General features: G+C 54.0%; 2 protein-coding genes across 2 annotated transcripts; both read right to left on the bottom strand.

Moving 5' to 3' along the window:
* Positions 1-4,926: 4,926 nt before the first annotated feature.
* On the bottom strand, positions 4,927-6,188 carry PG997_010586 (uncharacterized protein; the record flags this gene model as incomplete). The annotated part of the gene is made up of 2 exons (XM_066814901.1): positions 4,927-6,022; positions 6,052-6,188. 2 exons carry the CDS (start codon positions 6,186-6,188, stop codon positions 4,927-4,929), a joined length of 1,233 nt encoding a protein of 410 aa, XP_066664191.1.
* Positions 6,189-7,200: 1,012 nt separating this feature from the next.
* PG997_010585 (NUDIX domain-containing protein) lies at positions 7,201-7,953 on the bottom strand (the record flags this gene model as incomplete). The annotated part of the gene is made up of 1 exon (XM_066814900.1): positions 7,201-7,953. The coding sequence occupies one exon, from the start codon at positions 7,951-7,953 to the stop codon at positions 7,201-7,203; it is 753 nt and encodes a 250-aa protein (XP_066664190.1).
* Between the last annotated feature and the right edge of the window lie 7,284 nt (positions 7,954-15,237).

Here is a 15,237-nt window from a genome sequence, read left to right as displayed (position 1 = left end):
TATTCGGGTGCGTCTCGTTCTAGATAAGCTCGATAAAAGTGATGATGTCGTCAGATCGGGGGATTGGTTGGCTGGCTGGCGAGGGCAGGCAGGTCCGTCTAAGGTAGCAGGCGCGGTAATCACAAAAGAAGACAACAGAACTTTTGAAATCCGGATCCAATCAATCATCGACCGGTTAATCCATTAATCAATCAATCTGAGCAATTGCAATGACAAGAAAAGTGAGGGTGGTAGACGATGCTCTAGACTTCCAAGACTCGGAGGAAGGAGAGGGAAAATGGCGGGGGAGGCTGACATGGACACTTTGACGGGAGGGTGGGAGTCGGGCACTTCTCAGAAGCTCAGAAGCTAGGGTCAAGCTGGCTGGGACTCGCAGACTCGATAAGCTTGAAAATGGCACCGCTGGGCATGCAAGCCAGTTACCAGTTACCACCCAGCGATGCCCTACAGCGGAGGGGGGCGGGTCGATCTTCTTGTGCAACCTAACCCAGCATCTTGTGAACGTCATGGCCCGCCTCGTCTCTCTCTTATGCAGTGGCCTGTTCCTTCGTTTCATTAATCTTCGCTGCCATTGCCAGGATAGGTGAGCTTCTCGGTTACATCAATCGCTTTCCTGGTAGGCTGGTAGTAATGAGGTGTCTACCTACAGTGTGGCTGGGTGGGCTGCTGCCACTGACCCTGGACCGCACAATACACCACCTTGACCACCCACCGGTGCTCTTTCCACAGCAGATCCCAACGGCAGTCCCCAGCTCCAGTCAGATCAGGATTTTCGTATAGGAAATTGCTAGATTCCTCCATAGCCGCCATCAGTAATCAGCATATACGGGCCTTCTTCTCATGGTGTTGTGATCAGGTTGGCGCTAGAATCGAGCTTGTGTGCCCTGCCGTTGACGAGAGGCCGACCTCGACCTCCTCGTCTGCTGGTCCTTCTACCGCATCCTTGTCTGCTACGCCTCCTTGGCTGCTTGGCCTCCCCAAATCTGCCTTAACCCTTAGTGCCCCCTACTTTATTTCTCGACCTCTTCCAATGGCATCGCTCCAAACGAACACCTGCCTTCCACGACATGGTCAGGGCATCTACTTTGGGCTCGCTCACAACCCCAACATAATTCGCACTTTTAATACCTTCGTCTCGTCTAGACCTACACCGATATGTCGTGAAACTGGCCGTCGACTACGGAGCTCCCACATGGTGGCCGCAATCAGGATTGCCTATCTACCTATCCCGGGATGGGCTCGACATGGTAATATCGAGACCATCATCGCTTCCCCATGCCAGACTCAGATTCATACCGCTCGGGTCTCTCTTGGTCCGACAGTCGCCAGGTCTGGCTATATGCGGTCCTTCCACAATAGGCAACCCGACTGGTGCCATGTTACTACATAAGGGATGCAACATCCAAACAAAGCGACCTCCTATCCATTTCACTGTGGCGATGCGGTTATCTCCTCTCTCCCTCTCCCGGCTATGCAGAAGCTATGGGTGCGCGCGTGAATCAGATCGACGGCCCAACCGAGCGAGCGAGTCCGGACGACTGGAGTCCCCTATCAGCTGCTCCCGAACGGATGACCTCGACGCCGACCCTCTTTCGTGTCATGAGCCCTCGACTACTTCCACACCACCGAACATGTTGAGACGACGAGAATTACTGACTGATAAGCTTGCTTACTAAAGTATGGTTATCGCTTTATGCATACCTAGGTACTTACCTTCTCAGCTAGCCACCCGGTTGCCAATACATACGGCCACTCACGTACACGCACACAGCATAGCATCAACATGTAAGCTTGCATCAAGGTCGCACCAGCCAGAACATCCACAGTTGGGCTGCGGCCCCCCATGCCAAGTACAATGGCGTCATGGTCGCCGAGCGCGGGGTTGGAATTTGATCCACCGACTTATACTTGTGGGCTTGTACTTGACTGGCACTTACACAAAAGCCCTTGCGCCAGACCTCATCCGGAGATAGCACAGATCAATACGGAGCTAGGTGAGCCTGACTAATCACTCAGCTCAAAAGGGATATCCAACAACACCAGCCCAGCATCGTGAAGTCTGTTGCGACTCAACTTTGTCAACTATATAACCCCGGAAGCTATGGCTTTTCCCTCAGTGAGATGACTTATCGAATGGCATGTTGGAGACACCAGCACGTTCGTCGGTTTGTTTACTGGCCGTTCTGGTGAACTTGTTGGAATAGGTCCAAACTACATGTATGCAGCGTAGAATGTCGTTGGAAGTATAGGACACCTTCTCACACTTCTCTTCTACTTCCTTTCAACATCCTCATTTCTCTCTCCCGCCCCGACTTTTGGTCGGCTTTCCAAGCCACCATCCAACCTCCCTCCTCTCCACCCCTTCTTCCCTTCCACCACCCTCTCAACTTGGCCATCCACCTGTCCACCTCGGTGGTTTGCCAAACCACCAAACTATCAACACCAAGGGTCAGCATCGGTTTTACATTCGCAACAAGTTCTTGGCTGCCAACCTTCCTCTCCCCCATCCCCCCCACCCTCTTCTTATTTGGTCAAGCCATCAATCACAGCGTTCTTCGATGGTTTGCCCGAATTACCCCTCTAAGAATGCGGAAAGCTTGATTTTGCTCGATATTCGTTGACAGGAATCTGAATTAGGGGTTGCCCATTTTTATCAGAATTAAAATTATAATATCGACGGCATTATCGACGAGCGAACACTCGAGTATGCATGCGATATAACTTCGGGGAATGTGTATAAAACAGCCGAATAGTAACTACAAGATACGTCCTTTAAAAGCATTTGTTTGGGAACGCGGAGAAGCGATTAACCATTTCAAGGCATTAGCGTTCATGCTCGACATAGCCGTATCACTTGCTCGGTTTTGAGTCACTTGCTGCTGCTGGCCTGCGCTGGTATGAGTTGAAAAGCAAAAGACCAAAAAGGCAGATCGTCAAAAATAGCCACCGAATTCTCTGCCCAGGTACTCAAATCGATCACCAGAATTGTAAAGGCAAGGCCATCGGCGTCACACATGCCACAGAATACACTGGCAAATACCGAGGCGTGCTTATGGAGGCCGGCAATACACCTTTCGGTCCTCCCCAGTACGTTTCAAGAAGATGAAGGAGCTCGGAGCTCAATCCTTTTGGATATTTTTGCTGCCCGTCTCTGCATCTATACCTAATAAGAACAACCAGGCCAAAGCGTCGCGGTTCTTAAAACTTTCACCAGCGTGAAGCTTTCCATAATTCCTGCCATGGGGCCCATGAATATCCCAGCCCCTTCCCTGACGGAATGATCGCAGAAAATAATGTACGGATTATGGAGCAAGTCATATTTCCAGGGAGTACTCTTATGTAGACTGGAACGTGTGGTGTCACAGGTGGACAAGTAGATGGCTAATACCCATGGCTAACTCCTGGCGTTGAGTTGAAGCCGCAGCCCTAAAGGGGGTGATTTGGGGACCTGCATAAAGGAAGCATTAGATGCCCCATGTTAGGGAACACACGGCTATTAGGAAGAGAACTTACATGGATCACATTCGACTCGTGACATCCCCTGGAGCAAAAATGCAAATGTCCAGAAAGCGCAAGATGAAAAGAAAAGAAAAAAGAAATCTAGCATCTCTTGGTTTCGATCCAAGGACCTCCGGGTTATGAGCCCGGCGCGCTTCCCCTGCGCCAAGATGCTCTTGTTGCTGATGTCCTCTTCGTGATGATAGAATTGCTGCTTATTATGGCTATTAATACCCTTTTGCGGCTTATGGATACTTAGAGATGCTGGAAAGGCTGGTTCCTGAAATCGGACCAACGTAGGGGAACCGCTGCTTTGAAGACCGCCACAGACAGCAACCTTTGGACGATGAATCATAGCATGCTTCAAAATATGTCACCGTACACCTTGGCTGGAGTCCTATCATGTGTGGGATAGCCATGAACAGATATCAGTGGCTCTTTCCTGTCAAGCGTTTACTGCAAGGGATGGGATGCCGCGCAGGTTTATTACATCTTATTCCAGTTAGCTAATCGTAATTCACCGAGTTGAAACAGGAATGGAAACTGTCATCTAAAAGGAGGGGTCAGCCCGGGATTTGTACGAAGGCCAGTGATGTACGCCTCCGAACGACCTTTGGCGCCTGTTCCTCCGGGAAGAGCAGGATTTCACCGTCCGTTCAACAGGTGACTTCCCCTGTAGAGGCCAAGACGTGATACCTTTATGCCCCTAACCAGCAATGAGGCCTGTGGGTTAAATCGTCTCAGTTATCAAATCAAGGCATCATGTTACCGGGATGGATCATGCAGAATTCGCAAGACAGCTAGACAAGGTGGTGACCGGTTCTGCCTTTATGTCAAGGTGAATTATGTATTGTTCACATTATAACCATTCAGTATTGATTCGGCCAAAAACGTGTTTGATGTGTAACTAACAGTAGCCTGTGGGTTGAGTCTATTCCCGCCGATAGCTATGTCTAGCACCGCCATCTTCCAAGCCAGGATCTATCTGGGCATCAGCAGGGTGTACAGTCTACAGAGTTCGATCTAATTTGCCTCGAACGCGTCGAAAGGACCCGAAGGAAGACCAGTAGCTGTATCTGATGAGACCAGGCCTTAGATTGACTTGTAGTAGCCCAGAGTATGAACATTCTCGGCCGCAATGTACATACAGACAAGCGACATGGGCCTCCCAGATCCCAGAACGACCGTAGCATGGCAGCAATTCCTCGCTTGTAACGACGGCCGGTTATGGGAATCTTTGGGGCGCCGTTGAGACAGGGAAGTCGATCTTATCGATTATCTCAGAGATACTCCTGATTTCCGAGCCGCCAAAAGCATGTATGATCAAGTCAAGTCCTCAACGAACGAACCTTTCGTGGGTCACACTGCCACCTCGTACCGGAGCAAGATCCGTCACCCTTGATTGGCTCACCAGATACCAATCCGCGTTCACTCTTGGCCGCTCTCCTTCCTCTCCAACACATAAACCTCCACCCCCTCGTCCTCCGCCCCGACCCTCGGCAGCGGAACCCTCTTCACGACCCGATGCGCCCAGCCCTGCTCCCCCAGCAGCCCGAACAGCGCCTCCTCCGACGCGTGCCGCGGCTTCGTCGCCAGGATGACGCGCGTATCTGCGGCGACGTCATCATCTTGAAAGCTGTGGCTGTGCTTATGCAGCGCGCTGAGCGTCCCGACGAGCGCGGGCAGCGAGTCGACGTTGTACGTGCAGTCGCTCAGCACCACGAAATCCCACGCCCGCGCCACGACCAGGGGACCGAACGCGCCCTGCCGGCCGTCGTCCCAGTCGAGGTTCTCGTACTCTAGCCGCACAGGGCGGGGCTTTTCTTCGCTTTCGTCCTCCTCGCCGTTCCCCTCCTCGCTGACGTGCGTCTGCCTCCACTCAAGGACCTCTTCGGCCCGCGCAATGTTGGCCCGCGCGCGCTCCTCGGCCTCGTCGACGTCGGTCAGGAGGACTTGGGCTTCGAGCAGTGACTGGCCCTGCGCCGCCGCCGCGTCTTGAATGATGCCGGCGACGGTGGTGCCCAGGATGCCGACGCCGCAGCCGAGCTCGAGGATGTTGATGCGGTCGCGGCGTACGGGCAGGATATCGGCCATGACGGCCGCGGACCGACAGGAGTCGCCCAGGAAAGACGCTGTCACGAGACCGGCATCCCAGATATGGCGCGCGATGCTCTCGCCGATGTCTTCGCCGAGCTCCAGACTGTGTTCGTCTTCGTTGGATGCACCGTCACCATCATCTGCTTGTCTGGGCAAAGGAAGCGTTCGTAAGGAAACGGGAGCACAGGTGCGGTTGGCCATGTCGACACTGACAGACACAACCAGCTCCGCCTGTTCATCTTCGTACCCGTGCCTCCAGTACGGCCGGACCGAAGGCGTCTTGGACCGATCGCTGCCGCGGGCGAATATGCACACCGTCGTCTTCTCCCTAGGTAGCGGCTCCCGCAGGCGCAGCTGGGCCTTGAGGACGCGCATGCCCGCGCGCCATTGCAGCGGACTCTTCTGATCGGCCGGGTAGGCCAAAACACTGGCCCGAGAACCAGTCTTCAGCGTCACGCCGAGGGCGAGGGCTCGTCGGGCCCGAAGAAGGAGTCGCCGAGGTCGGTGGTGATGGTCAGGAGCACCGAGAGGACCTCTTCCCTCCGATTCGTCGTCTCCACCGACACAGGTCGGAGAAGTCGGATGTAATGCATCGACTCTCAGCCAATCCCGCCTGCCTGGAGAAGGACCAGATCTGATCTGACGCACAACCACCTAAAAGAACCCTGACGTAAGTGGTGGGCGATGACGTAGGTCGCGCTTACTCTTGCTCCTAGTATCTTGGCCAGATCAGGGTGGCTGGCGTAGCCTCAGCCGTACGAGGGAGTTTGTCAAACAGCCACACAGCACGGAGAAAGTGAAGAAAACCTGCCAAGCCAAGCCACTGGCTGTATCCCCTGGACCACGTGGCTGACGTTTCTTCACACCGCCGCCCTTTTCGTTCAATCGTCTACTGACGCCGTCTCTCAAAAGAGTTTGGCGATAATCCGTTGCTCCGTTAGTTTTGCGAAACGAAGTTGGTCGAAGGAGCCTTTAGTTCCGCATCATCGGCACAGAAGCCGATGGTTCCCATGTCGAGGGCGGGAAAAAACGGTGTACTAGCACACCGCGCTTACGGGAGACACGCAGTAGGGTGGTCTCAAGGCATTCTAGAGCAATGCGGGAGGCGCTAGCTAGACGGTTCATCCTGCTCGAAAAAGCACGCCCGAATCTATACCAAGTTGCTTTTTGGTGCAGATTGTGATGGGGGAGAGTGACGGTGTGAATGGACAGTGAGCAGTGGCATGGTAGGAACCCCGCGTAGATCCTCGAAGCTGTTGGCCCAGCACTCTGGTAACATTCTTTAGTCGTCGGTCGAAACACAGTGATAAGTAACTCGATTGCAAGATCTGAATAAATTTCCAAGTAAATAAAAGGTATTATCTCACCTCGGGATATATAGAAGTATGGTATGTATGTATGGTAATAAGTTGGAAAGCGCTTCATGTAGTAAGTAATCCGCTCCTCGTGATGCTCAATCCTAGTTCGTAACAAACGCCGGCCAACCATTCGAGCTTGAGCCCTTGTAAAGCAACACACCAACGCGCACAGTTGATTGGCCTTCCTTTCATCAGACGTATTCGTATTTCTCTTCGAGGATCCAGCACGATACCGCTTCAATAACAATCAGTCGCTCCAATCCCACTTGGAGGTCTCAACTAGATCCATCGCCCGCCTCAGCACCTCGCGATCCTTCTGGAACGTAAGCTTCTTAAGCGCAACCTCGCACTCGAAAAACGCCGGCGCGAAATGGACCTCGGGCTCTCCCGGCTCATAATCCTCTCCATCTCCTCCGTCCCCGTCCCCGTCCCCGTCCCCATTCCCATTCACCCTACCCATCCCCGGCCTCAGCACCTCGGCGACGAACCACCAAACCAACTTGACCCCTTCGCCTTCTCCTTGCCCCAGATCCCGTACCTCGAGCATGAACGGCTCAGTCAGGTCGGGGTACGTCCGCGCGAAATCCTTGACGTCGGCCGCCTCGAGCACCGAGGGCGCCCGCGTCGGCATCGTCACCGGCCGTAGCCGGCACGCGTACCCGGACTCCTCGCGCACCTCGCGCACGGCGGCGGCCTGGCGGGTCTCGCGGCAGTTGCGGCGGCCCTTGGGGAGGAGCCACTGGTCCTTGGCCATGTAGTGCAGCAGGCAGACCTTCTTGCTATTCGTGTTGTTGCCGTTGACAGTAGCGGCGGCGGCGGATGTGGTGGTGGTGGGGTCGACCCCCGAGTCCGAGTCGGACAACGCCGAGGATGCTGGGGACGGGGTAGGGGAAGGGGAAGGGGGAGAGGCCGACCCCGACAGGTCGAACAGGATGGCGCCGCACGACTCGACGAACATCTCGGCCGGGTAGACCTTGGTGTCCCACATGTAGGCAGCCATGGTTGCGTGCCCCGATGCAGTAAGCAGGTATGGCCAACCACCCGTATCCCAGCTATGTGGGTTTCTCGTAAGCAAATTGCAGCTTTTGGCTGCGCCTAGCCGTCGGGCGTATATGCGCGCGCGCGCGAGACGAGTGACACGACACCGAAGTGGATTATCACGGTGATGCAGCAGCAGCAGCAGCAGCAGCAGCAGCACCGGTGGAAAGGAGCATATGTGGTGTGCGTGTGTGTGTAAGTCCGCTTTTGATAATGTAAGTAGGGGATGACGGACGAGGTGAGTCAATCCCCAATATATTTTGACAGATGACCCCCGGGGGAAGCACGACACCGTCCGTGGCCTCTGTCTACTTGCAACTGCAACAACTGCACGCGCTGTTTGAACCCTGCGGCTCTGGTTCCCAATCCGTCCTGCTGCAGCTGTTGGTGGTGTTGGTGATGGCGGGGGATCTCGTAGTCCTGGGATTCCGACGGAAGGGGGACCTATCGAAAGCCTCGGCTTCGGCGGCAACCAACGGTATACGAAACCAAAACGGACGTTGGCGATGGATAATGAGACGATTAAGAAAACAGCACACTTTGAAAAAGCCCAAAAGATAATAACGAGACACCAAGAGAATTTTTAGCAACCTACAATTCTTCATCCAGACAAATGCCGCGCGCCCACGGCTTTTATGTAAATGCTGGATTGGGGGGTGGGCAAGGCAAGGCAGGGCTCATTCGTTCGGTCTGCACATTTCGAGTCCGAAAACTTTACCTGCTGGATCTGGATTGCTTCTTCCGCAGACTACTGGCTGTCTTGAGGCTCACAGGCTCACATCCCGTCTTACTTACATGGCTAGTTGGAAAATCAGAACAAGCAGAGACAGGACGGCAACGGGTCGGAGGCCCGCAATGGTCTCTCTGCCTGTCCAATCTGGGGGTCACCCGGCATGCCAACTGACAGGCCGCTGCTCCCCATTCGCCACGGCTCGCAAAGATGCGCAGGGCTAGGATGTTCAGATTTCATCATGGACCCCCGCGCTGCTTCGCGAATCCTTCCATGCCGTTGTCGTTTTCTGTCGGATCTGTCAGATTTCCAGGATCAGGACTAGGAACAGGGGTCTATCGCCGTCTTATTGTCACTGAACCCGTCGATGCGCGCGGGGGATGACTGATCGATTGATCAGAGACTTGATGTGCCGTCGGCAATGTACTGGTATGGACAATGGCCACATGGTCCCGCGACGGGCCAAACAGAGTCGAGCATCTTCGAAACCGGGCAGCACCGACGTCGCACAGGGGAGGGAAATCTGCCATCTCGGCTCAGGTTTGATCATGATATGTTGTTAGATCCCTTTTGGGGAATGCGCGCAACGGAACAGACAAACAAAACTGCAGCGGAAGACCGGAGGGCGGATGTGAGCGCGGAGTAGTTGGGAGCAGCCGAAGCAGCAGCAAGCAGCAGCAAGCAGGCAAGTGAATGATGGCATGGGATTGGGATTGGGATTGGGACTGGGACTGGGGATGGGGTCGCATCAGATCCAGGTGCTTTGCTGACCAACCCTTCCTTCTGGGAACCAACCAACGGGATTGCGCTGGGTTGTGATGTTACATTTGCCCAGAGAGAAGCATATCCACGGAACGGAGAATAGACGTGGAGTACAGCACAGTCGAAAGCAGTAGATTGCGAATCGGGTCAGTCGAATCGGGGGGGCCGGAAGATCATCAAAACAGCAGCAGAAGAAGCAAAAAAACGGACTGGCCCAGAAACCCCGTTCTGCTGCAGAAAGCATCTCGCTTTCCCACGATCTCACCTATATGGAATGTAATCAATGTACTCACAGACTCCCAGGGGTTCGTTCTAATCTGCCCTCGCTATCATATCATATCATGCATGTGAGCGAATGCAGTCATGCTGCCATTTTACCCCGGATCGTAAGCACAGCTAGAAGAACACTTGCCATCACCAGTGTCTTACATGTATGCTCACGCAGAATAAATGAAACAATCTCAAATACGTCAAGACGATCCTATACCAAGAAGAAGCGCTCATCAATATTGCTTCTTCCCCCGGATCGTCCGACCCACAGGAGCCGACATGCATACGAACCAGTCTATTCATCAATAGTTCCGTGGCTAGTGAGCCAGTCCCCTTGAAGCCCGTAAATGACGGTGAAGATATGCAGAAGCGGCTGCTTGTCTTGAGTGCATATACACACCACAAAAAGGCCCAAGGTGAGGAGGAGAGGAGGAGGCGGATAAATGAGGATATGCGATGTTTGAGGTTGGGTGTTGCGTTGCGTCTTTTCTCCTCCCACCGAGGCAGGCAGGCAGGTAGGCTAGTTGGCTAGCTAGGGCGAACGAAACCCGCTTGCTTGATGGCCAGCCCCTCCCCTGCATAGCGTGAGTGGAAGCCTGTCGATGCCAGCTGGGATTGTCAAGCGTTGATTAACAATATGGGATATACGGCGGTGGACATGGGGACGGATGACACTTGAGTGGTAGAGAGAAGCGAAACGAGATGTGATGTGAACGGTGAGCGAACCAGTGGCTTGCAACGGCGTTGATAGCCGCCGGTGGTGTTGCGTGCCCAAGGTTAGCAGCAAGTCCTCAAACTGGGGGGCCCCTCTTTGGGCGCTGCTGGGTAAACCCCGACGACGGCGGAATGGCGGGGTCGTCGGTCGGGGGCGGCCAGAACCTGGAGACAGCAGCGACATCTCCAAAGTGGAGGGGTGATAAGGATATCACATTTCATTCCATCGTCGTGATTGCCGTTTGTCTGCATCCATCGTCAGATGCGTGCATCTTTGTATATTTAGTCCCGTGTCTTTTAATTTTTTGGTTGTGTTTCCTCCTTCTGCAATGAGATAGATAGACTCTCAGCGGGCAGCTATATGTGCTCAACTGGAGCAGCAGCAGCAGCAAGCAAGCAAGGCAAAGCAGGCAGTAAGTGTGCGAGGACGGATGATTGAGAGGGTGTAGACAGGCACGACGACGGTGGAACATGTGAAAGTGGATTACTACACACCACCCCCTTCACCGTTGGGTTGGAGGGGAGGGCATGTCTCTACCCTCCGTCATACTGTCTTGGACAGGGTGATCAAGTGACAAGCGCCTCTCCCGGAGCGTGATCACGAAACGTGGAAAAAGGTAGTGGTGTTCGAGCGAGGTGTGAGACAGTAAACAGATAGACAGTAACCCAAAATCGGATGGCAGGTGGTTCGTTATCTAGAGACAAGACGAGACAGACGAAGATAGCGCCGCCGCCGTCACTTGACCGAACCTGACCTTCTCTGTCTATATCTAGACGGGATGTTCGTATAGTAGTAAGTAAATGACCGCGTCTGGTGGTTGCAGAGTCGCAACGGCTTCGCAGCCAGTGCCATTGGGGGTGGGGTTGGTTCACCCACCAGTTCGAGGAGGAGGCTCGAAGTCATGCGGGACAGGTTTGGTATGGCTGCATAGCAACCATCGCTAATCAAGACTACTCTGGCCAAGAATCAAGTGTGAACAGTCAATGAAGAGAAGATCGCAGTACCGTTTGTTTGTTAGCGACACACTACCTACCTCCTAGGTATGGCGACCTGAGGCGGGGGTGGCGTCGAGCCAAGCTTTCAACGACGACGTTCGTCGACGTCGTCAAGGCAGGCAGGCAGATAGGCAAGTATACTCTGATGGGGACTACATACGGATGCAACACCCATTACATGTACGGCCCCCCAATGGCGCGAGCTGCCCTTTTCAGCACTGATCAGAGTAGTGCTTTGGGACGGACTTACCTTTCTCCTCTCTTCATGGCGTGGCGACGGGCAAGTATCGCATCATAGGATCACAGATCACAGCGGTCAGCAGGGGGGCTTGAAGTCAATCCCCGTGGCTGGCGAAGCGGGATTCTACCTACGTATCGAGCGTATCCTCCTATCTGCCTGCCTTCCTGGATTGCTGGAGAGAAGACGTAAGCACGCCTCGATCGTCCGTCGAATCCATGGTGCCCGTAGCAGAGCCCGTACATAGGCAGTCGCTAGGAAATCCAATGGCCAAGCCGCAATGCCCGTAGGTAGGCGAAGATGGCGACGATGACGAACGCCACACAGCCGCCGGTGCTGCCCGCTGTAGATCAGGACTCTCCCAGGCTGTCGGGCACGCACCAGAGTAACTCGTGATTAGGACTGTGGCAGGAAACGGAGCCAACTCTATTAACGCATAGAGCGGTAATCTTTCTCCTACCGTAATACAGGTGGCTGTTCTAATGATGCTCTACATACGGCACGATGCAATGCTCAGGGGGATTGGCTTTACCAGAACGCGGAGGGGTGGCGTTTCCGTTTCCCCGGTAGCAGCAGGAGAAAGAAGGAGGCTTGAGAGGACCTGGAGACTTGAGCTATGGCGGTGGGGAGTCCGATCAACATCCCCATTCCCCAAGAAAGTCGCCGGGCAACTCCAGCCTGTCTCCCCGTCGAGCCTCCTGGGTGGGCAAAGGGGCGGTAAGAAGCACGGTCGGCCAGGATGCGACTCCGGGGGGAGAGAGAGAGCGCATGGAGCAATTGTGCAAAAGTGAGGAGAAGTCGGGTTCAATTGCAATGATGCCGGGATATCCAGTCCAAGGGCCCGGGCGAAATGACACTGCACTAGTCGCCTGGAGGAGGGCATCAACTAAGGAGAGGAGCACAACTGTCCAGGCAGACTGATGACGCCAGCCCCGGCAATTGGGCTCCCGAATCCAACAGGCAGCAAGAGTAAACAGAGCGAATGATACATGTCCTCTGCATGATCACCTTTGGAATCAATTGGTGACACAAGAGTTGGGAAACGGCCTAATATGTATTATACCTGCCTCTGCCTGCTTTATGCCGTGTCCTCTGCTCGTCCTGCGTGCATGCCTCATGCCTCATGCCTCATGCCTATACTGCACCATGGGATATATGATATATTAATAGAGCATTATCGATAAACTAGGTGCGAGCTGGAAAAGGGTGGGTTCTGGGAAACTGGAACTCTGAAACGTGCAGGCATCTTGGGCGGACGGCACTTGGGCTGGCCGATCATCATTGATTGCGATACCTACCCGCCTGTCGCCTCCCCGTTGGTGGCCTCTGGGCACATGGGCTGGTTTCAATTGATTCAAGGTTGAGAGCGGAAGATGCGACGAACGATGATTAACGAGACAAGCGCGCCATCCTGCTTTCTGTCTGCAATCAATTCAACCGCAAGGCGTGCAAACAATGCTGCTGATTGATGCTATTCTAGTAGTGCAGTGTACATCGTAGCGTCGTAGTTGGTAGCGAAAACAAGCAAAAGAAGAGTGCTGGGAGGCTACATACGATGCTAAGAATAATCCTGAGCAGGGCGATAACGACACACCCCCTTCCTCCACTGCCGTTGTTAGCTTGTGATTGCTACAAATGACGCCCGGGATCCAAGGTATTTGTGGGATGCCCGGCTTTGTACAGTACAAATCGGCGGCAGAGAAGGACTTCTAGGCCGATCAATTGGCAGCGTCTAAACCGCTTCGGGGCCAATCTCTTGTCTGCTCCATGGGCAGATCGAGGCAGGCCCTTCATTCCTTTGTCCGTCGTCTTGTCAGGCAGAGAGTCCTTGTCAGCCAGTCCCTACCAATTGCCCATTGCCCAATTGACAGACTAGCAGGCAGTAAACATCTACCCCTCGACGCCGTCGTCCATCGTCTTCCATCTTGGCCCGTTTTCTTCACTTCCTTGTCCTGCCTTACCCGCCTGCTGAGGCACTTACACTTACGATACACGCATCGTATGACTCACTGGCCTTCTGGGCTTCTTCCATCCCGATTAGCCCCGGCCGCCTGCGCTGCAAGGACCCTGAAAATGAGACCCTTCGGCCCAACAGCGGCAGCAATCGAGGTGAATTGACCCGATGAGCGGATCTGGTTCAGGAGATTCGAAACGCCAGCCAAAGCCACCGCTCCGACCAGGACAGTCCAGACAGTCCAGACTCACGAACTGAGAAGCAATTGGACTTGTCCGGGCTCCCTCGGCGCCCTCCTGCTCGGCCAATTGCCCCCGCTGATTGGCCAATTGGCACTCTATTCTGCCGAGCCGGGTCTCTGCCATTCGCCTCTTGTTCGCGATCGTGGGATGGAAATCTCCTCATCATCATATCATCCAATTCATCAATCGATTTTTTTGGTCTTGGTTTTGCTCGGCCTTTTTCCTTCTCTTTTTGCCCATTGATGAGGAACCCACCAGGAGCCTTAGGGACTGGCGGTGGTGCATCGGGACAACAGAACAGCGCACCCCTCTCTTATTTCGCGTACCTGACTCTCTCACCCTCAACAGTCTTCGTGATATTTGTACCACTGGCGACCAAGTACTTGCGTTAGGCCGGGCTTCTAGCTGGCTGAGGACGGAGCTAATGTATCAATCGATTCGTTGAGTGCTCGCTTACCCACGATCAAGGAAGAAGGCGTTGTTATTGTCGCACTTCGCCAATTGACTTTTCTCCCCTTGTGTCGCGCGCCGTAGGGTGATTCCAAACAAGGCACCGACCCAATGGATGGTGCGATACTGTAGTCCTCGGAATCCGAACCCCATCGCTGTAGGTAGCAATGGCAACAAACTGTAGATCAACATGAACGCGTACCTGCCATTGGAAACAGGGCTTCAATGTGCAATGGCAATGCAGATGCAACACGAAAACACTGGACAAGACGCCTCGAGACCAGCGCACAGCCCAGAATGCGATATGTTCGTTCGCCCGTGTTCGTTTTGCCCATTTCCATTTCCATGCGTTGTCAGGTTTTGGTAGGCATGTCGTATTTGCTGCTGCTGCTGCTGCTCGGTATCAGAATCTGTGTTCCTCAGTAATTGGGCGCAGGCGAGTCCTGAGTCCTATGTAATGATGGGATGAGGTCCCAATCCCAACCCAATTGCCAGTCCTATAGGCTATGAGATCAGGTCCCAATTCCAATCCTTTGAGATGACAGCCGCATGACGACGCAGCACCAGAAAGCAATTGACACGACAGACACAGCTGGACAGCTGTGCTGCACTGCACAATTGCACGTTGTCCAGCCAAATGAGCGCCAATGTTTTGATTTCCGTTTTTCCTTCTATGGCCCCAGCACATACATCTACGTTGATCCAGTCATAGAACAAAGCCAAGCTTCTGTCGCATTTCGCCCCCTTTTCGCTTACGGAACGGTTTTGGGCAATCGGTTGCCAAATTCGTGGTTAACGGCGATACGGCGGTAACGTCCGAGTCCCCCTTAGATAGCCTCAAACTCAATCGGCTCGTTAAGGCCGGCCTGCTCCCTACCTCCCGAATTGAC

The sequence above is a fragment of the Apiospora hydei genome (assembly GCF_038363865.1).
Source record: "Apiospora hydei strain CBS 114990 chromosome Unknown utg000008l_segment0_segment0, whole genome shotgun sequence".
Lineage (NCBI taxonomy): Eukaryota > Fungi > Ascomycota > Sordariomycetes > Amphisphaeriales > Apiosporaceae > Apiospora > Apiospora hydei.
The sequence above is the reverse complement of the archived record's forward strand: the minus strand, read 5'-3'. Positions and strand labels throughout refer to the sequence as shown.